At 39.1% G+C, this 23,170-nt stretch overlaps 1 protein-coding gene across 4 annotated transcripts in view; it reads right to left on the bottom strand.

The window, feature by feature from the left end:
- LOC127442213 (astrotactin-1-like) overlaps nt 1-23,170 on the bottom strand; it is a 481,722-nt gene that overhangs the window by 151,411 nt on the left and 307,141 nt on the right. For all 4 annotated transcript variants that reach the window (XM_051700073.1, XM_051700074.1, XM_051700076.1 and 1 more), the window contains one exon: nt 2,510-2,614. In XM_051700073.1, the coding sequence (XP_051556033.1) occupies nt 2,510-2,614 (105 nt within the window). The remainder of the gene's footprint in view (nt 1-2,509; nt 2,615-23,170) is intronic.

Raw genomic sequence — 23,170 nt, 5'->3', positions numbered from 1 at the left:
ATTTCTGGTACTTTTACACTATTATTGACAATTTTAAAGCTTTATTATTAAATGCTCATTTTCAGTACAGTTACATTATTATTGACAATTTCAAAGCTTTATTATTGAAAGCTAATTTGCAGTACAGTTACACTATAATTGTCAACTTTAAAGCTTTTTTATTAAATGCTCATTTTTAGTACAGTTACACTATAATTGTCAACTTTAAAGCTTTTTTATTAAATGCTCATTTTTAGTACAGTTACACTATTATTGACAATCTCAAAGCTTTATTGTTAAAAGTTCATTTTCAGTACAGTAACAATATTATTGACAGTTTCAATGCTTTATTATTAAATTCTCATTTTCAGAAGTTCAACTATTATGCACAATTTCAAAGCTTTATTATTAAATGCTAATTTCAGTACAGTTTCACTATGCTTGAAGATTTCAAAACTTTATTAAAACACGTTAATTTTTCAGTACAGTTAAACTATGCTTGAAGATTTCAAGCACTATTAAAAAATGCTAATTTTAAGTAGAGTTGGACTATGCTTCACTGCACAGTTCAAATAACAATGTGTCAAGAGATAGAGAGAAAACATTATCTGGCATTGCTCCTTGTGAAATGAAGTAATCTGGGAAAACAAGGTAAGGATAAACAGCAAGGCTCTGCAGAGGTCTTCAGCTCTTTTGTGTAGGCTGTCATTTGATATTTTAAAAAAACATTTAGTGATTTTTTCCACACAAAATATCCAGCATAAAATTAAGCGCATACTTTTAGTCTTGCATAATTTACATTTCCCTACAGTACTTCAGAATGTAAATTAAATGTTTGCAAGTTCTTTACAAAGTATTCAAAAGCTCTAAAATATTTGTTAGACAACACAGCTCAGTAGATTGCATGCAAAGAAAACATTTTATTTATCTTATAAGAAAACTATTCTTGTAGAGATTTGTAGAATGTTATTCATCTTCCGAAAACATTTCCAGTATATATTCATAGAATGCTCAGAAGAACGGTCTAGGTTTGCCTGTTGATTTTGAGCAAAAGCAAAAGCAAGAGATCAATTTTCACTAGACAGAATTTGCATTAACCCTCAAACAAGAGGACTCAGAAGGGTCAGGAAAGAAGGGGTAAAACTAGAAAATTGGAACTGAAAATGTAAAAACTTCCACTTCTCAGTCAGATGACAAATTAACACTTTTTAATGTTAATGGGATGAGAAGAGAGGGAAGTGATGCAAGCGGGGAGTGCGAGGAAATCAAATTTTAAAGGCCACCTAGGCCATTTATTAATAGGGAGAATTACTTCTAGAACTGCACTAGGGGTCCGACATCTGCTCATTAAATATACAACATTCATTAAACAAATGAGGCGAATGCTCTCACAGTGCAAATACAAGCCCAAAGTCCAAGTAAAGCGACAAAGATGCTCCGTCTCTTTATTCATCTTTGAACGTTAGACTTTTGTCTTCTTTAAAGACCCCATGGAATGGCTTGACAAGTGCCCTTTTCTTTCCTTTGTTGATGCATTTCTTAACGAAACAGGAAGTTGGGGCAGCTTTCATTTCCTTCACGACTAGCATTATTATTCTAGAGAGCACTATATTAGATAAAATCTGTGTAGTGCAAGATAAGTTATGAATATTAAGCTAAGCTAAGCTTAGCTGGTTGGCTAGTCTTAGCTGGTCTCCGAGACTGGTCTGTTAGCAGGTTTTAAAGAAGCTTTGGGCAAGTTTCAGGTAGTCAGACTGGGAGACTAACTTAAATGTGTATATCTGTTACTGTTAAATATTATTTTGTGAAAGTTTCCCTTATAGCACACGTACATCTCCTAGAGGTCTATTTGACGTGTGTGTTTACATCTGAATAGTGTCTTTTTACATTGTTTGCTCACCTGCAATACATCTATAAGACATATGTCAATAAGTATGTCTCGGATGTAAATAAGACATTCACCAGATGTCTCTGAGACGTTCATGATTTAGAATGTTTATAAATCTGGTCTTTTTAAGATGTTTAGCAGATTCTGATGCTTTCCAGATGAAAATATCTAAAATAGAAATCTCGGAGATGCACATGTGGTATCTGGGTAAGGAGTACACTAGCATATACAGTAGATGGCTTCAAAGCACACAAATATTAACTAAAAGCCTTAAAACTCCAATTTCTAAGGATCTTTCAAATCCCAGCTGGAGAGTTGAAGTTTCTTAAACACACTAACTGTCTGGGATCAACAAAGCACTGAGAACCGCTTCACACCACCCTGGCATATTTGATGGTATTGAGGTTTTGCTTCACTAACTACTCATCAGAGCTGACCAAGTGCAGTCAGGGATCCATAGTGAGATCACTCAGATACAAAGTGAAGAAAAAAGGCAGTCTACCAGAACAAAAAAGGTATGGCCGGAAAGCCTGATGTCTCTTCAAAACCAACAAATTTACTGTCTGCTCCATCATGTCATACAAGCTTGTCCTAAATACTTCATCAAAAAAAAAACATTGAAGAACGATGAGACTGTTTTACCTTGAGAGAGGGTCCACTGATTAAGCTTCACATGGTACATAATGGACCGCAGCTTCCAGTGCTGAACCAAGGGGTAACCAGTAACCTCACTGTAGTTTACCATACCTTAAATATAAAAACAGACAGTATGAGAAAAAGACAAATTTATCTTTGAAAAACAAAATATATAATTAAAAATGCAATTTAGTTTCATTAACTTGTATGCAGTGGCCCCAAAATGTATTTGGTCACATTTAAAAAGCCTTAACATTGCATTACATATGTATGTATAAATACAGTTCTCTACAAGTTCATACAGGTGTCCTTGCAGAGTAATCTTATGGATAGTTCATCACATTATCTATGGATAATGTTATACTATCTATGACAACCAGAAATGTCATGATAGTATTGGTCTTCATATTGAACAGTTTATCAATTGTTTTATCATTTCAAACATAAATAACTTATTTTTGTGAAGTTTATTGCTTGAAAAGTGTGCAAGTGCCATTTGGTTTGATATTTTGTTATGTTTTGCAATGACATTCATAAATTTTTAAGTGTGTCTTAAATTCAAATACATTTTGGGGTCACTGCATTTATGATGATAGCTGCAACATAGACCAGTTCCTCTTTGTGCTGGGTTGACAGTTGACACAGAGTAAATGCATGACTGCGAATCCCTTAATACACCGACAATCCCAGTCTGAAATGATTATTGAAATAGTGTTTGCTAATCCTAACCTTGCTCAGTTGGGTACATTCTCTACTTCTCATGAGCGCATGACTGCATCAGGGCAAAATGTACCGTACCCTGATCTGCTGTGGCTTGAAATTCACAGTATTTGGATTACACAGAATTAAATGAGTAGTAAAAGACAAACAGCGGCTGTTATCATTTGTCTGTCAATGCTAAAATGTGCACTGTCCTTAAAATGAAAGCACTGACAAAATTCAAGATACAGGAATACAAGCTAATTAAATATATATTTTCTGATAATAAGTATTAATATCAAACAATATTCATATATCAATAATAAATATATAATAATAATAATAATTTACTGTATAACAACTAAATGTATCTTGTTTTAGTGATCTCAAGATATTTATATTAAAGCACTGACTTAAAATAATAAAATAAAAATAAAACAGGATATTGATACAGTACATTTTTACACATTGACGATGGATTACCTTAAAGTATTTACAGTAAACTGACATGTCCTGATCTCTGTTCACTGATAGCTATAGTACATCAGAAGATACATCTAGAAAATTCAAACCATATAGAACAACATGGTATTAATAGAAGATTTGTGTAAATTAAATCAATTGTGGCATTCTTCATTTATCATCCAACTCTCCTTAACATATGAGCCATCACTTTTCTACCCATGGCTACCCTGTGAGCTAAAATCCCACATATCGCCATATGCTTGAGCGGGAGGCATAATCAATCATCTCGTCTCCTATAGCAACTGTCAGCCACACCATGCCATCTAGGGAATACACAGCCATGTATCAATTTAATCCCACCTTCATATATAGCACATCTGGACGATCACACAAACCAAAGCATATCATGTCTGCACCATGCAGGCTGGGTATAAGAGCATATTGCTTTCCAAAACAGATCTGACATCTCTTTTAAAACCCAAACCAATGTTCTGTAGTACACATGAATCCCTCTTGACAGTAACATGGATTTGCTTTGACGAATCATTTTAGACTAGTGCTAACATTTCAATAATGGATTTTCAATAATGAATTCATAATATCTGTAAGCTGTTGATAGCAGGGATTCCATTATAAAAAGAGGACAGGTGGTGAAGACAACAGCACTACATCATCAGCTCTAAGCCTTCAGTTTTAATGAGTGGTACATTCTCAAATTCTTAAAGGAGCAGTTGAGCCAATACATTTAATTTGTCATCATTTGCTCACCCTCATGCCATTCTAACCAAGTCTTATTTTTGGTCTATCATGAAACATGAAAGGTGAACTTTTTAAGAAAATCCTGGCCACTGCTTTCCATATAATGAAAGTGGATGAGGAATGGGTCTGTCAAGCTCCAAAATCACTAAAAAAGCACCATGAAAGTATCATAAAATGGTCCATATGACTCATGGGTTTCTTCCAAGTCTTCTAAAGCCATACAATACCTGTGTGAGAGGAACAGACCAAAATTGAAGTTGTTATTCACCGACATCCTGACTAGCTTTCCTTGGCACATTCATGAAAGTTCATAAGTGGGGTAGCGATGTGAGGTTCATAAATGAATTGCTCTTTTGAGTCAGATCTTTTCAATGGATCAGTTGATCCAGTTTACAAAACTTGTCTGAATGATTAATTCACGAAAGGGACTGATCCATTTTCTCAAGTTCAACTCACAGACTCACTGATACAGTCGCAGCAGTTAACACCCCCTGAAGGCGAAGATTATCAGTGAATAAAAAATAACACTTGGAATACAGCACACAAGTCGTATGGACCACTTTTATGAAACTACTATAGTGATTTTCAAAAATACTTTTATGGATACTTTCAAAAATGACGTTTTTGTGTTCTACGGAAGAAAGTCATACAGTACAGGTTTGGAACAACATGAGGTGAATTTTTATTGTTCGGTGAACTATCCCTTTAATGAGAAAGTAAAACTGTTGAACAAATAGCTTTATGCCTGTATGCATGCTCCCATGTTCTCTAGGGCAGGTAGCTTTCTGACACTGAGAACAAATGTGATGAATAAGCTTCTAAATGCGCTGCTCATGCACTAACCTCACCTTGTGCAGTTCCCACTTAAAACCATCTAAAGCAGGGAAACTGTGCGTGCCCCTGTAGAGTGCGTCAGTGTCAGTGTGATGCACATCAGAGTTTGGATAAATAATTACAAGCACCGAGCACACAAACCCTCTTTCTTGTTTCTATGCTAAAACCATCCGCTTTAGAGGGCCATGTCTCCTTTTTACCCCATGGGCACCTTGCTCTCATTGTCTGACAGAATGATTAATTTGACTGAACTTCACATCACAAACACAAGTTCAGAGGCTGGAGTCATCTCTGCCATTCTGCTGTGTGCCTTTGGGTGGTGGCATCATTAGCAAGGAATGATCAGGCAAGCAGGCAGACAATCAGGACCAATGCTATGATTTGAATATCAAAGTGAGTACAAAAAAGACAACCCTAAAATAAACAAACACCTGTTTACATCTGTATGCAAGGGCTGAACAAATGTACACACATATGCACCCTGTCAGACATACAGTGCCATTCAAAAATCTGAGTCTACTTGAGAAAATGATTATATTAAAGGAATATTAAGCTCAATTAACAACATTTCTGGCATATTATTGACTTCTACAAAAAATATTATGGTTACAATAAAGTTAATTGGGTCAGTCCATAAACATTTAAATACACATTGTTTAAAAATTATAGCTACAAGATGAAAACAGTATTCATGTTAACATAATTTTATTGTGATAAAATCACTTACTAACCTTATCTGTGTAAAGTTATGCCCAATATTACAACTTTGTTACCACAAAACTCTGTAATCGTGGTATTGGAATAAAAAAAATAAAAATAAAGGACAGGACAAGAGAGCATTTTAATACCAAATTGCATGCTCTCAATGCTCTGAACAGTTGGGAGACAGCCCATAACTCGCTTTGTCATGGCCAAATACCCTACTTTGAATCCTCTCGCTGGGAGATTCATAGCGACAACCACTGGTGGCAGCCATCGTATGGCTCATGTAACCCTATTAACAGCTGTACCCTGTGTTCCATTTCACTCATGGATGAGCTGAAGAATGGATGACTACAGGGGAAATGATAGAACATTAGGACTTACAGTATGTCAGAATGCAACAGGCTTATCTAATAGAGGGTTATTGGTAAAGCTGTGAAGCCGACTTATTCTCAGTGCACTCATATGATACTGTGAAAATAGTCTATTAACCTAAAAAAAAAGAAAAATGTTTCATTTGGCAAAATATAAAGTAACTGGTTGTAATAAAGTCAATATTGAAAAAGTGAGTATTTTAACGTTCAAAAATTGGCCCCCATTCACTCCATTGTAAGTGCCTCACTAAAAGGAGGGGCAAGTCAAAATAATTTTTTTTAGTATTCAATATTATGCCACAAATGCTGCTAATTGAGCTTAACTTGTATCAAACCCCGAATATTCCTTTACAGTTCTCAATCTTAAATAAAACAAACAAAAAAAAAAACTGGTAGAAATTCCGCAGACTGTGCAAATTTGCTTGATAAAACTTTATACCTTTTTCAGATTAAAAAGGCACCTACTGTAGATATCACTTTTACAGCAGCCAAACCATAAGCATTATCTGAAATGACAGCTTGTAGTGTAGGCTGCACTCTTGTGTGCTGTCAAATATGCTATAATCAGGTCTTGTAAGTATATGAAAATACAAGTATATTTCAGTGTTACTTTATTAAATCTACTTATTGATATTTATGAGTCAGATTTTGTCTGTCTGACATTTGCTGTCCATCACATTTGCATACATGTAGGACATACATCTGAGAACATTCTGTAATTGAGTTAAAAGAGTCATGCAAACAAATTAACATTGCAAACAATTTGGCCAACAGCACACTGTCCATCAAGAGGATCTATCTGTTCTAAATATAGCCACCCGAGGAAGGGACACTTCTTAAAAAAGCAAGGTGACATACTTTCTCTCTCAGACATACTGATGGAGGTCTCTATCCAAACATCTTGAGCAGATAGCTGCCTCTGTGCTTTACTGGTCACAGGGCCATATGCTGCCATTTTAATTGAGAGGGACTTTGGGAGAGGGACTATGTGCTGTATAATGAATCACTGACACTCAGGCTCATGTCAGTGATCAACAAGAGATCTCCAAATCAGCGAGACCACAGGGAGAGTGGATGTTTGACATCAGTGCTGGTGTCTATTTCCTTAATAACAAGTGCAAACTACAAGACTGAAGCTTGTCGACCTGCACATACAGTATTTAACCCTGATATATTTTTTAAAGTTTTTAATCCATCGATTATAAGAATCTAAATTGTTAAGTAACCACATACTGCTGATTTACTGACGAGCGCCATCCCCCTTCATACATTTCTGCATCAATTCCACATTGATCAAATTTCCATATAGCACTACTGATAGCTTGTTACACGAGCAACCTCTGAGACTCAAGTTCTGGTCCCGTTGGAACTAAGAATTAATGAGGTTCATAAAAGCAATGGTGAGTGTGATTCAGAGGTTGCATTTTCACTCTATTTTTTTTATTATTTTTTTGTGTTTTTTTATCAATTGATGTTTAGGTTAAGGGGGTTGGGTTTAGGTTAGGAGGTAGGGTTAAAAAGATAGTTCACCCAAAAATGAAAATTCTCTCATCATTTACTTTCATGCCATCACAAATGTGTATGGCTTTATTTCTTCAGCTGAACACAAACAAAGATTTTTAGAAAAATATCTCAGCTCTGTAGGTCCTTTCAATGCAAGTGAATGGTGGCCAGACCTTTTTACAGTACAAAAGGTCTTAATATTGGTCTGTTTATCACCCAAATTTATTATATAGCTTCTGAAGACATTTAACCACTGTAGTCATATGGATTAATGTTATGCTTCCTTTATGTGATTTTTGGAGCTTGAAAGGTCTGGTCACCATTCACTTGCGTTGTATGGACCTACAGAGTTGAAATATTTATCTAAAAATCTGTTTGTGTTCTGCAGAAGAAAGAACGTTATACACATCTGGGATGGCATGAAGGTGAGTAAATGATGTGAGAATTTTTATTTGTGGGTGAACTATCCCTTTAATACAGTATGAATTCCTGTTGACTGTATTTCATCATTTGCAACTAAAAATACCACTCACTTTTGGCATCACTCGGTGGACATTTGATCCGGTAACTGGAGCTCACATGTGACCATACATTCAACAACACTTCTAGTTTTGGCCACTGTGGGGCAATGATTCCAATTTTGGAAAGCACAGACTGATTTCAGCAGCAGAGCTTTTGACCTATTGTCGCCAAATTCACAGTGTGATCATTCTGCAACGACATGTCAATACACAACATGGATGAAGTACTTCAGGTCATTTTTACACTGATTTGCACAGAACAGGAAATATAACTAAAAAAAAAAAGACAAAGAACAGTTTTATATATATATATATATATATATATATATATATATATATATATATATATATATATATATATATATATATATATATATATATATATATATATATATATATATATATATATATATATTATTTTTTTTATTTTTTATTCTTCTTTCGGCTTTCACTTTCCATTGCCTTGCTCTCCTCTTACGTTCTGTCGCTCTCTTGCAGTTTCATTGGCTGGTATTCACTGATGCTCTCTCACTAGTCTGGAGAGTGCACACACTTAACAACAGTGTGCACACTAGAAGATCGTCAGTGATGGGCACATGCTACATATTTGTTATGATCAAGGGCTATTTTGCAGACTGGTCGCAAACTTAGAACATCAAAGGGCAACCAACTTTAGCATGGTACTAAGCAATTGACTTAACTAGACAGGAACCTACAAAGAAACACATACAGTAATTTCCTTCTTAATTCAGTCATCGCCCTTGTATCCAGAGGTGGGTAGTAACACGCCACATTTACTCCGTTAAATGTTTTTGAAAAAATAAATAAATAAATAAATAAATAAATATATATATATATATATATATATATATATATATATATATATATATATATATATATATATATATATATATATATTAGAGTAGGTTTAAAAGTGGATACTTTTTATTCTCACTCAAGTAAATTGCTAATGAAACTTTGTACTTTTACTTTGTTACAATAGGCGGCGTTCCTGTTGTTACATTACTGGGTTTAATTTTAATTAATGTGTAGATTATTGAGAGATTATTGAATGGGACTTTTACGACAGCAGAAGTTCACACAGCTGCGAGCGCTGACACAGACTGTCACTCAAGACGAGTCCATCACTGCTGCAGCATCATGCTCTTCTAACTAATGAAACAATTTCTTTGCTCTGCACAGTAAAAAAAAAAAAAAAAGAAAAAGAAAAAAGAATAGTTTTGTCATGCAATGCCTTCATTTAACACCAAGACAAGCGGATATTTCAAGATTAAAATTGCAGCTCCAACTTAAGGCAGCACGTTGTGGTAAGTTTTGGCTCTAATGATAACGCAGGCTTTTCTGTGACATGGTGATGGTCATTTTCAGGGTGATTCTGTAAATATGGGCTCTTGTCCCGCATCCCGCATGTCATAAGCAGTATTTATGCATTTAAACCTGCACCCTCACAGGTGTACTGGAAACTATCGCAGCTACTTCGGGCTGATTAACTGTATAAATCCATGTAAACATCCACGTTAAGTGTAAATGCCTTTTGCTCTGCCGATCGTGTTATTGACAACTGGAGCGCAAACAGATAGCATTTATGCACGTGGTGCCCTATCCAGGCTGCGTACTCTGCATTTAGGGAGCGGCAGTACTGCTGTACAGAACTAATGATCTCAATTATTTCGACACTGAAAACTGTAACAACACTGAACTTACAACTAAAAGCTATGAAATAGCGAAAATAGGTATAATTAAAACACATTTATATATATATATATATATATATATATATATATATAAAAACACATTCACTGAAAGTAAATGGTGACCAAGTCTAACATTCTGTCTAAAATATCCTTATTGTGTTGCATGGAAGAAAGAAAGTCATACGGGTTTGGAACAACATGATGGTGAATGATGACAGAATTTCCATTAATAATAATAATAATAATAATAATAATAATAATAATAATAATTCTGTAATACATGTTAAATGTGTATTATGTAATGGAATGTAGGGAGTTAACATCCATTATGTAATTTGTGAAAGTAACGAGTTACTCACTACTTGAGTACTCTTTTAATTGGATACGTTCTTACTCTTAAGTAATTATTTATGTTAGCACTTTTACTTCTACTTGAGTAATTATTTTTTAAAGTAATTGCACTTTTACTTGACTACAGTTTTTGGCTACTCTACCCACCTCTGCTTGCATCTCCAGATCCCTGTGGATGAGAGAGCGATGGGTGTTTGCATCAGCCACAAGCATATGAAAGGCCTCCCTCGAAGGCTTCAGGACTCATGCTGCGGCACCCACTGTATTAATTATCACATCTAATGTTGTCGGCTAATTAATTGACGTTTACAGCAGGAAATGGCTCCAGCAATTCTATGCAATTAATCAGTGTTAAAGAATAAATTAAACCCCAAATGTGATTACCATTGAGGACAGAGCCCAAAATTGAATTTTAATGTGGCTTCTTTTTTCCCTCAGTCTGTGCCACATTGAGTGCTGTTCTCAGCAGAAATTATGGATTTATTCCACATTGTTGTCAAAGAAAAAAAAAATATATATATAGTGGTTATTTAGCGACACCACAGAAGTTGTAGATAATGGTTAAAATAAGCAAAATACGTTTGTGTATGCATGCTTAAGTCCATCCATGAAAATAACAAAAATATTATATATTAATTAGGAGAGCCAATTAGCAGCAGAAAGGTTTGTTTAATTTTGTACATTCTGTACAATGTTCATGTACAACTAGATTCCGGTTGCATAATTACAGAGTAATTATTACTGATGCTAGGGAACTGCTCAACTTTGGTTAGTAATACATGCTGGCTCAATTTGAGGGACCAGAAATGTCACATTTCCTTAGCAACAACACAATGTTTGTGTTTTTTTTCCCCTACAAGCGGGGGCAGGCAAGTTAAATAACAAATCAAAAGTCAAACTGTAAAGAACGCTCTCTCAATTACCAGAGAGAGGTGTGGAAAAGGCTGTTAACCCTAACCTAACTGTTTCTACCCTCCAATTCATTTTGAATCAAATAAACTATAAGAACAGGTTATCATTTTATTGGCACTGGACGACTGCAGCACTATGGCAGACAGAAATCGCACATAATAAGTGACATGCAAGAGACTAAAAAAACAGCAAGCCTCACCCAACATCTTGTCACTGAAATGCATAAACAATAAATAAATAAAGATCAAAAGGAAACATGATGTATTTTGACATAATATCTAGTGGATATAAATGAACATATAGCGTGATCCACAACTATGCTCTGTGAGACATATAGCAGAATGCATAATTAATACTGACTGCAAATGACTGTATCAGTATACACCCTTAAAATGCAAAATTTAAGAGAGACAGTTCAATTATAAAATGCCGTTGTCAGTCTTCTGTATAACTGAAATGTTTGTGAACAACTGCATTTTGCACTGTAAAATAGAGCTATCAGCTGTATTGTACTGCTGTGTTAACATAACCAATGGGAGTGCTGAAAAAAGCCTTCATAACTGTGATGCAGAGGTGACATTTATGTTAAAATACAAAGCCACAATTCATGTGAAAGCACAATACTCTAAGAGTATTGAGCGGCTTTAGTAATGTATGAAAATAATTGCTTTACTGATGTCACAAGCTGTGACAATGACTAAAAATGATCCCCTGAAGGTGTGACCTCCTCTTCCAATTCCAATTACTGACAGGACTAATAAAGTATTGATAGTATTGTAAAACTTTCCAATGTGAAGACAACATCCTTAGGGAGCACCTATCATAAAAATAATGAACATGAGCTGTATTCTCTGGCAATAAACAAATATGCAACCAACCTTGAAAGCCATAGTTTTTTTTTATTTTTTTATCATATGGTTTATATATATATATATATACACACACACACTGGCAGCCAAAAGTTTGAAATAATGTACAGATCTTATAGAAAGTTACTGGTACTTTCATTCACCAAAGTGGCATTCAACTGACAACAATGTGTAGTCAGGACATTAATAATGTGAAATATTACTATTACAATAAAAAATAAAATAATAATAAAAAAAATATATATATATTCAGAACTTCTTAAACTACTTCAAAGAGTTCTCATTAAAAAAATCCTCCACGTGCAGCAATGACAGCTTTGCAGATCCATGGCATTCTAGCTGTCAGTTTGTCCAGATACTCGGGTGACATTTCACTCCATGCTTCCTGAAGCACTTGCCATAGATGTGGCTGTCTTGTCGGACACTTCTCACGCATCTTATAGTCTAGCCAATCCCACAAAAGCTCAATGGGGTTAAGATCCATGACACTCTTTTCCAATTATCTGTTGTCCAATGTCTGTTTCTTTGCCCACTCTAACCTTTTCTTTTTGTTTTTCTGTTTCAAGAGTGGCTTTTTCTTTGCAATTCTTCCCATAAGGCCAATAATTCAATGAAGCTGTCAGCTGAGGACATGTGAGGTGTCTCTTCTCAAACTAGAGACTCTGATGTACTTATCCTCTTGTTTAGTTGTATATCTGGCCTTCCACATCTCTTTCTGTCCTTGTTAGAGCCAGTTGTCCTTTGTCTTTGAAGACTGTAGTGTACACCTTTGTATGAAATCTTCAGTTTTTTGGCAATTTCAAGCATTGTATAGCTGTCATTCCTCAAACAATGATTGACTAACGAGTTTCTAGAGAAAGCTGTTTCTTTTTTTGACATTTCTGACCTAATATTGACCTTAAGACATGCCAGTCTATTGCATACTGTGGCAACTAAAAAAAACTAAAAAAAAACAAAGACAATGTTAAGCTTCATTTAACAAACCAAATAGCTTTCAGCAGTGTTTGCTATAATGGCAAGTGATTTTCTAGTACCAAATTAGCAATTTAGCATGATTACTCAAGGATAAGGTGTTGGAGTGATGGCTGCTGGAAATGGGGCCTGTCTAGATTTGATAAAAAATGACTTTTTTTCAAATAGTGATGGTGCTGTTTTTTACATCAGTAATGTACTGACTATACTTTTGTGATCAGTTGAATGCCACTTTGTTGAATTAAAGTACCAATTTCCTTCCAAAACAGCAAAATCTGTACATTATTCCAAACTTTTGACCACCAGTATATATATATATATATATATATATATATATATATATATATATAGTCTCAATAATCAAATATGGCAAAATTGTAGTCTAAATCCATTCATCAATGTAGTCGAAACAAATTCATCAAACGTTTGTGATGACCAATCAAATCAAAGAAGGCAGAACTCCCGTTTCTTAGAAGCTAATTGGGAATTATTCAGCGACACATCAGCAAGGTCAGAATTTTAGGTTTAGAGTGTCAGTGCATTGCAAGATTTAAGTAGCTAAACTGCGATATTTGACCACTATTTTACGACGGAAATGTTATAACGACTGACAGTAAATTTCAATGCAAACTACCATCTTTTAGAATAATTTGCCTTTGTATGTAAAATACTTGCTTCGCAATGTCATTCGTAATTGTGAATGTAAAAAAAGTAATTAACTGAGCATTTATACAAATACAGTATATACTTATATTATACTCAGCAATATACAAAGAGTGAATGTGTGCATATTCTGAATGAATTGAATGAATGTGACTATGAAGTATAACCTTTTAGAAAAATAATTTGACATTGTTCATAAATCTCAAAGTAGGAGAGCTATGGCCCTCAGATTAGAAATATACCATGGTGAGACGTGTGGCTTTGACTTCATTGTGTTAGGTTGTGGCCAGGACAGTCATATATTTTTATCTTTTTTCAATGAAAACATTTGCAAAAATGCCTACTTTACAATAAATTTGAGCTATTCTGACTATTTTCTTTAATTAATTCTAACATTTGGACACATACCTCTTAAGTGTCTTTCAAAAGAGACCATGGGTTCATGCAACTGCAACCATTTTATTTTGGGTATGTCCTTGACAGGTCTGTGCTCAAAAGCATTTGGTGTAGTCCACCTAAAAATGAAAAATCTGTAATTTACTCTGCTTTGTCATTTCAAACCTGTATAATGTTATAAAAAATTTAATTAAGTATAGGTGAAGTGTGGACATTGCCTGTTATTTATATAATTATAAGGGATGCCGGTTTAATGTGTTAATTCGGTGTTATTAACTAAAAAAATATGCAATTTATCATGCCCCCCGGACCATAAGGAATGTTACGATGGTTTTACGAGTCCCAGTTAGCAGGGGGCAGTAAGCGCAACTCCAGCTGAGCAGGCAACACACCACTCTAACTTATCCCATTTACACCTGGTATTAAGATGTGTCTCGGGTGATCCGATACAGTCAGTTGAGACACATTGCTGTTTAAACCTAGTTGCTTAAATGTGTCTCCTGTGATTAGCTGTATTCGGATTCTGAGGGGAGGGTCTCTGATTTTATGATGACATCAATCACTATGTCAGTGTGTCACTGCATGATAGTAAAGCACAGCAAGTCAGAAAGGACATAGAATGTGCAAAAGAACTGGTGCGTTGTTTCTCCCAGATGCAGTTGAAATATAATATAAGTATAAATGTAACATTTCAAGCAGAATTATGTGTTGTTTTATTGGAGTACCTGTGTTAGTTGAACTTAAAGGAATAATTCACCCAAAAATTAAATGATGCCATTCCAGATGTGTACGATTGTCTTTCTTCAGCAGAACACAAATGAAGATTTTTAGAAGAAGATAGAGCTCTGTCAGATCCTTATAATAGAACTACACGGGTGCCAGCACTAAAGTCATATTTAGGCAGCAATAAAGTAATCCACACAACTCCAGTCAATCAATGAATGCCTTCTTTTTTATTTTCATTTTTGGGTGAACTATTTCTTTAAAATGTTTGTGCTTCTCATCTGTGTCACTGCATGTTTTTTTTTTTTCTTTTTGTTTTTTTTTTTTTCAATTTGGAATGCCCAATTCCCAATGTGCTTTTAAGTCATCGTGGTCATGTAGTGATTTGCCTCAGTCTGGGTGGCGGAGGACGAATCCCAGTTGCCTCCACTTCTGAGATCATTAACCCGCACATCTTAACACGTGGCTTGTTGAGCGCGTTGCAACGGAGACATAGCACATGTGGAGGCTTCATGCCATCCACCGCGGCAACCACGCTCACCCCACCGAGAATGAACCACATTATAGCGATCACGAGGAGGTTACCCCATGTGACTCTACCCTCCCTAGCAACCAGGCCAATTTGGTTGCTTAGGAGACCTGGCTGGAGTCACTCAGCACGCCCTGGAATTCGAACTAGCGAACTAGTGAACTCCAGGGGTGGTAGCCAGCATCTTTACCACTGAGCTACCCAGGCCCCCTGTGTCACTGCATGTTGATACGAGACACTTTGATGAAGATCAGTGAAGTTCTCTTGCTTGTTTATGTATACGCTTTTTCAAATTTTCTGATTGGATGGTTATTTCTTTTTAAAGCAGCACGTAACCTATGTGATCACATACGTTTTTGACTACCTTCGAATGTGGTTTTTGTGATCCAATCACTAAAATGTTTTGGATCTTAATACCAGGTGTAAACGGTGTCACTGACGGCATACAGCACAGGATGAGGACATGTTATTGCATCAAAACACAGCTGGATGGAGTGTAACTCCGAATGCAGGCTTATCGAGATTTGTTTTGCTCAGTTTCAAACTATGTTTAATTTAACACAGCGTCCTAAAAATGCTGTGTTAATGACGCGACACAACCATAGTGGGACGCTCCAGAAGTGTCTATATACATACATACATACATATAGATATTTATGTACACACAAATGAAATATGTCATATGCAGAGTGATAAGATCCATGTTTAAATCAAGCAGGGTCATAGAACTAAAAACTATAAGTAGCACATAAAGCATTTTTAAACTGTATGTTGAACCTGCAAGTTGCCTATTCATTTTCAGTAGGAGAGGCTGACAGAGCAGAGGTGGCTTCGCTTGTCAAGCAAGTTCCCTATCTGTCACTCACTCGACGTTGGTGTCGATGTAGTGACACTAGGGGTCACTCTTGGGAGCCCGAGACACCTCTGGTCTTTGATAAAAGGCCAATGAAAATTGGCGAGTGGTATTTGCATGCCACTCCCCCGAACATATGGGTATAAAAGGAGCTGGTATGCAACTACTCATTCAGATTTTCTCTTCGGAGCCGAACAGTCATGCTCATTGAGCTGAATAGCACTGTTCATTCACCTCTGCTGGATCTGACGGTGCATTTCAGCGGCTTCTCCCTCCTTTGCACTGGTGCACTGCAGAGAACGCCCCTGGGCACTTCGGCAGAAAAACTAGAGAGTATATTTTCTAAAAGAGCGTTTTTCCCCTCTAAAAGAGTATATTTCTCTAAAAGAGTGCACACACGGAACGTCTTTTTAAAAACGCGTCATTCTAAAGATGCCTTTCCGTTCGTGTGTTATTCCTGGTTGCGGTCATTTTCTCTCAACTTCGGATGGTCACGATCGCTGTCTTTCGTGTCTGGGCGCGACCCACACGGAGGCAGCGTTTATGAATGGTTCAAGTTCTCACTGCGAGAACATGACCATGGCAACGTTGCGGTCGCGGCTTGCTTTCGTAAGGAAGCAAGCCACCCCAGCGGCTCCCCGCCTTGGTCCTCCTACCTATGGGTATGAGGTCAGCGTGGCTGGTGCTGGGGGCGATTTGGGGACCTCAATGGGATCGCCTCCGCCGGGTATCCCCCCGCGGACCTCCCATTCCCCAGCACGCTCATCTGCCCCAATCGGGCTTCCGGATGAGTTCGCCGGCTCGTCGCATGGCGAGTCTGGCTTCTTGTTCGAGGCCCGTGAAGATGATGAGCTCTCGAGCGCAGCATCTGAGAGCGGGCTTGTCCAGTCAGACGCAGAAGCCTCAGCTGGGCTTCCCCCTTCGGGGACGGCCCTACAGGCCGATGCCGAAATGACGGACATGCTTTCCCGGGCGGCCGCGAGCGTCGGGCTAGAGTGGAACCCTCCACTCTCCTCTGAACCCTCGCGGCTTGATGATTGGTTTCTGGGTTCATGGCGCCGCTCAAACCAGCTGCGCTCCGCTCCAGTGCCATTCTTCCCGGAGGTGCATGAGGAGCTGACGAAGTCGTGGGAGGCACCTTTTACTGCCCGACCCCGACTCCGCAGTTCCCCCGCTCTCACTACCCTCGATGGCGGGGCGGCCATGGGCTATACGGCGATTCCCCCGGTGGATAAGGCATTCGCGGTGCACTTATGCCCGCAGAGCGCCGCCACCTGGCGTGGACGCCCTAAGCTCCCCTCCAAGCCCTGTAGGCTCACGTCATCCCTGACGGCCAAGGCCTACAGTGCTGCTGGACAAGCCGCCTCTGCCCTGCACGCCATGGCTCTGCTGCAGGTCCACCAAGCCAAGGCACTGAAAGAACTGCACGAGGGTAGTTCTGCCCCAGATTTGATGCAGGAACTGCGCTCGGCGACCGCCCTCGCCCTCCGGGCGATGAAGGTCATGGCGCGGTCTCTCGGGCGGATGATGGCCACACTAGTGGTCCAGGAGCGCCACCTGTAGCTCAACCTGGTCGAGATGGGCGAGGCCAACAAGACACGGTTCCTTGCTGCCCCCATTTCCCAGGTGGGCCTATTCGGTGACACCGTTGAGGACTTTGCCCAGCAGTTCTCGACGGTAAAGCAGCAGACGGAAGCAATCCGGCACATCCTGCCCCGGCGCGGCTCAAGACCCCGCACCCCGTCTGCTCGTCGCCAAGGGTGTCCCCCTGTGGTGACTGCACTGGCTCCGCCGCAGCCCGCCCCTCCGGCCCGGCCCCGGTGTGGAGCCCACCGCAGGAAGCCGACGCCACCTGTCTCACAGCCGGCACCGAAGAACCCACGGAGGTCTTCGAAGCGCCCCTGAGACGGGCAACCCAGGGACGAGGGAAGCCACTCACGTGGAGCTGGTAGAAAGACCAGTCCATCCCCTGGTGGAGGGCCAGGTGGAAAATCTTTTGTTGCCTTTTTGTTTGATTTCGCCGCACGCCCAAGTGGATGCGGTACCCAACAGTTCAGCAAAAGAGCGGCTTCCTTCCTCCCTGGGTCACATACCCGGTGTGTACGGTTGTCACCACAACTACCGTCCACGGGCTTTATCTTGCAGGATTGGCGCTCCAGCGGTGCCCTTTCCGCCCCTGAGCGCCCAGCTGTGGCACAAATCCACCCCCGATGTGACAGCCTCCATGGGTTGCGAGGACAGGCCTATTCCTCCCCCGTCCCAGGCTGTTCCGGGGGTGGTCACAAGGAGCCAGGTAAGTGCTTCAATGTCCCTAGTCTCAGCACGGCCACGACGTGCTGTGGCACCTCGCGCTCAGCCCCACCGCGAGGCCCCACCTGCCGGTACGTCCGACGACGTTGTCCCCTTGGTCCCCCTCACACAGAATTTGGACGCATGGCTTGCAATTCCCAATCCATCGCGGTGGTTGATCCGGACCGTCTGACTCGGCTACGCAATTCAGTTTGCCAGGCACCCGCCCAGGTTCAGCGGTATTCACTTCACCTTCGTCAAGGGCGAAAAAGCTGTTACCCTGCACGCGGAAATCCCTACCCTCCTACGGAAGGGCACAATAGAACCTGTCCCACCAGCCGAGATGAAGAAAGGGTTTTACAGCCCCTACTTCATTGTACCAAAGAAAGGCGGTGGGTTGTGGCCAATCTTGGACCTGCGAGTACTGAACCGGGCTTTACACAGACTCCCGTTCAAGATACTGACGCAAAGACGCATTTTAGTGAGTGTCCGTCATCAAGATTGGTTCACGGCGGTAGTCCTGAAGGACGCGTACTTTCGCGTCTCGATCCTTCCTCGACACAGACCCTTCCTGCGGTTCGCGTTTGAGGGTCAGGCGTATCAGTACAAAGACCTCCCTTTCGGCCTGTCCCTGTCTCCTCGCGTCTTTACGAAGATCGCAGAGGCTGCCCTTGCCCCGTTAAGGGAGGTGGGCACTCGCATTCTCAACTATCTCGATGACTGGCTAATCTTAGCTCACTCTAGAGACGTGTTATGCGCACACAGGGACCTGGTGCTCTCGCACCTCAGCCGACTAGGGCTTTGGGTCAACTGGGAAAAGAGCAAGCTCCTCCCGGTTCAGAGCATCTCTTTTCTGTGTTCCCCTAGAACTGGTCTCCAGGCGCATCATGGTCACGACAGATGCCTCCAAAATGGGCTGGGGCGCTGTTTGCAATGGGCACGCAGCCACCAGCCTCTGGACGGGTCCACGGCTGCGTTGGCACATCAACTGCCTCGAGTTACTGGCAATTCTGCTCGCCCTGCGGAGGTTCCGGCCGTTGATCCAGGGCAAGCACGTGCTAATTCGGACAAACAGCACGGCAGCGGCAGCATATGTCAACTGCCAAGGCGGTCTGCGCTCCCGTTGTATGTCACAACTCGCCCGCCGTCTCCTCCTCTGGAGTCAGCAGCACCTCAAGTCGCTGCGAGCCACTCATATCCCGGGCAACCTCAACGCTACAGCGGATGCGCTGTCATGGCAGGTTTCCCGCAGGGGAGAGTGGAGACTCCACCCTCAGGTGGTCCAGCTGATTTGGGAGCCGATTCGGTCAGGCACAGGTGGACCTGTTCGCCTCCCAAGAATCCTCCCACTGCCCGCTCTGGTACGCCCTCACCGAGGCTCCCCTCAGCATAGACGCGCTGGCACACAGCTGGCCCCCTGGCATTCGCAAATACGCGTTTCCCCCAGTGAGCCTACCTGCGGTGGTAGACACGATCACTCAGGCTAGGGCCCCCTCTACGAGGCACCTGTATGCCTTGAAGTGGTGTCTGTTCGCTAAGTGGTGTTCTTCTCGACACGAAGACCCCCAGAGATGCGCAGTCAGATCAGTGCTTTCCTTCCTGCAGGAGAGGTTGGAAGGGAGGCTGTCCCCTTCCACCTTGAAGGTGTACGTTGCTGCCATAGCAGCACACCACGACGCAGTTGACGGTAAGTCCTTAGGGAAGCACGACCTGATCATCAGGTTCCTAAGAGGCGCTAGGAGGCTGAATCCCTCCAGACCGCCCCTCGTTCCCTCATGGGATCTCTCCGTAGTTCTTCAGGGCCTACAGAGAGCCCCCTTTGAGCCTTTGCTCAAACCTAAGTCGTGAAATATTTAAAATTCACTTTTATGTTAAAGATAATAATAAAAATAATAATAATAATAATAATAATAAGTTTAACATTTGATCCAATATATTAAGACATAGTGTACATGGTGGGAACATGAAAATGTACTGTATGTAAATGTAATGACCCAACAGACTTCAAAGAGTTTTCTCATTTGGGACATTCCAGAATTGAAGGACAATTTACTTGTTTAGTTCACATTTTTTGTTATGTATTTTTTTAAAAAAGAGGTAATAATCCTTCAGAAAACTGTATTCTTCTAGCTTAGGCATGATGTTTAATTTTAAAACTTTTAAGAATACTGATAAGGGTGCAACCCTGTTACTTAAAAAAATGGTAACAGGGTTGCACACTCACGCTAATATTAGCAGTTTCTCAAGGAAAGATGCTAATTTGGGAATGAAATGTCAATGTCAAGATCATTACAGTCATATTCATGAAATAAACAAAGAAAACTTTGAAATAAGTTCTCTTTTTTTTCTGATAATGTTTGTAGTTTAGAGTTGTGAGTTGTTTAGATCGACAAAGGCAACCAATGCTGAAAAGATGATACAAATATTGAGAAAGGAAGAATAACATTACTTTTCTTATGGCCATGCTGTTAGCAAATTTCTTGATGTAATTACCTGTTTGCCATGTGACCATTTTTTTTTTTTTCAATTTCCTTTATCAGGCTAGATTGATTTCGGTAACAGGGTTGAGCACAAGATGTGGGAAACAACTTAAATGCAATATTTCTAATATTTAAAATAAATTAATAAATTAAAATGATTTTTACACCATTAAAAAAAAAAACACTTAGCAAACACATCATAAATAAATAAATAAATAAATAAATAATAATAAAAAAATAAACAATTACACACATTTTAACTATTATATTTGACATGCAATTTTGTCATTAACAAGATAAATAGCTATTTTAGGGGAGTATGCTTGAATTTGAATGAATTTTTTTTTAAATATATATTTTTTGTAATTTATATTAGTAATTTTTAAGACGGCTTTATTGTTTACAGCAATAATTAATTAATTTATTTATTTTACTTTATTTTTTTTTCAGTATTCTGAGCATTCTGAGCATCTTTTCTTTGAAAATGTATGGCTGGGACAGGAAATGTCCTCCAATTCTGGAATGTCCCATTTCTTGTCCTTTCTGGGCCATCATATTCTAGACAGCAGTGTTGTGGATTTGAATCTCATGACTTGGACTTGACTTGGACTCGAGTCACAAATTTAATGACTTGACATTATCAAAGAAGACTTTCGACTTGACTTAGACAACAATTACTTGCGACTTGACATTGACTTGAGTCTCTGACTTGGTAAGACTTGATACCTTCTAAAATCAAATATCAGTGTTGTACATTAAAAAAATGTGCAGCAATCAATGATTAATTTTACTCAAACAATTCATTTGATTTTCAAATCATTTCCACGGTCCACATTCAACCAATCGGACAACCAACCAATCAACTAACACGAGAGTAGGACCAAGTTTGAAGATTGCACATTCAAGTATAACACAGCCAAACTGATCCCAAAGGTAATATCATTTTGGATATAAAGAATACAATATTGAATGCAACAAAAGAATTGCAACACGTAGACCCTGAGGTTCAAAAATTACAGACGCTTTATCAACAACATCCAATTTTGTGAGGCATCTGAAAACCCACAGACAGAGCATGCTGGGAATGTTAACTTTTACATGTCATATGGTTAAGCAGCATTTAACTTACTGTGTTAGCTGGGCTAGCTAGCTAGCTACTAGGGATGGGACAATATATTGAATTTTGATATATCGCAACCAAAAAAAAAATGACAAACCACATCGTGGCAAAACTTGATATTTCAAAATTTGCAACAAACATCAAACATCATAATCTTTATATTGCTTGATATGACCCCTACTGCGCATTTTTCTACACTGTTTACAGGGTTTGCACAAGGTCCTTGAAGTGCTTAAAGTTAGCTGTTAGAAATGTAAGTACTTGAACACCTGGAAAATCGTCTTTTTTGTTGAAAAGTACTTGAGATTGAAACAGAACATTTCTTCCGTGTAATGTGTCCATTAATGGAATTTCCATTGTAAGTGCCTCACTGTAACCTCAATTTTTGCTACTTCTTTTTTTTTAAAGAAAAGGAGGGACGAGTCGAAATTAATTTTTTTGGGTAATCAATAAACATTATGCCACAAATGCTGTCAACTGAGCTTAACTTGTATTGAACCTGGAATATTCCTTTAAGACACACTTGTAACTTTCAAGCACATCCCTAGGCAGAGAAAATGAAGAGATACTGTATATTGGTACCCTTAGTGAAAATATACAGTATATCTCACATTAAATTGAACTGGGAAGTGATGAACATACTTTAAAAGCCTTCCTGATATAAAATAATATAAATTTAATATAGTAATTAATACTCAAACACTTATTTGGGCAAAGAGCACTAATGACTTTTTAAAACTTGAATCTTAAAGTTGAGGACTTGGGACTTGACTTGGATTTGTCTGTCTTGACTTGGGACTTGCCTGTCTTGACTTGGGACTTTAATTGAGACTTGAATGCATAGACTTGAGACTTACTTGTGACTTGTAAAACAATGACTTGGTCCCACCACTGCTAGATAGATAACCAAACACAAAAGCAGTAAATCAAAGAAGACA

Source organism: Myxocyprinus asiaticus, chromosome 6, assembly GCF_019703515.2.
Source record: "Myxocyprinus asiaticus isolate MX2 ecotype Aquarium Trade chromosome 6, UBuf_Myxa_2, whole genome shotgun sequence".
NCBI classification, from domain to species: Eukaryota; Metazoa; Chordata; class Actinopteri; order Cypriniformes; family Catostomidae; genus Myxocyprinus; species Myxocyprinus asiaticus.
This window is presented reverse-complemented; position numbering and strand designations above follow the sequence as displayed.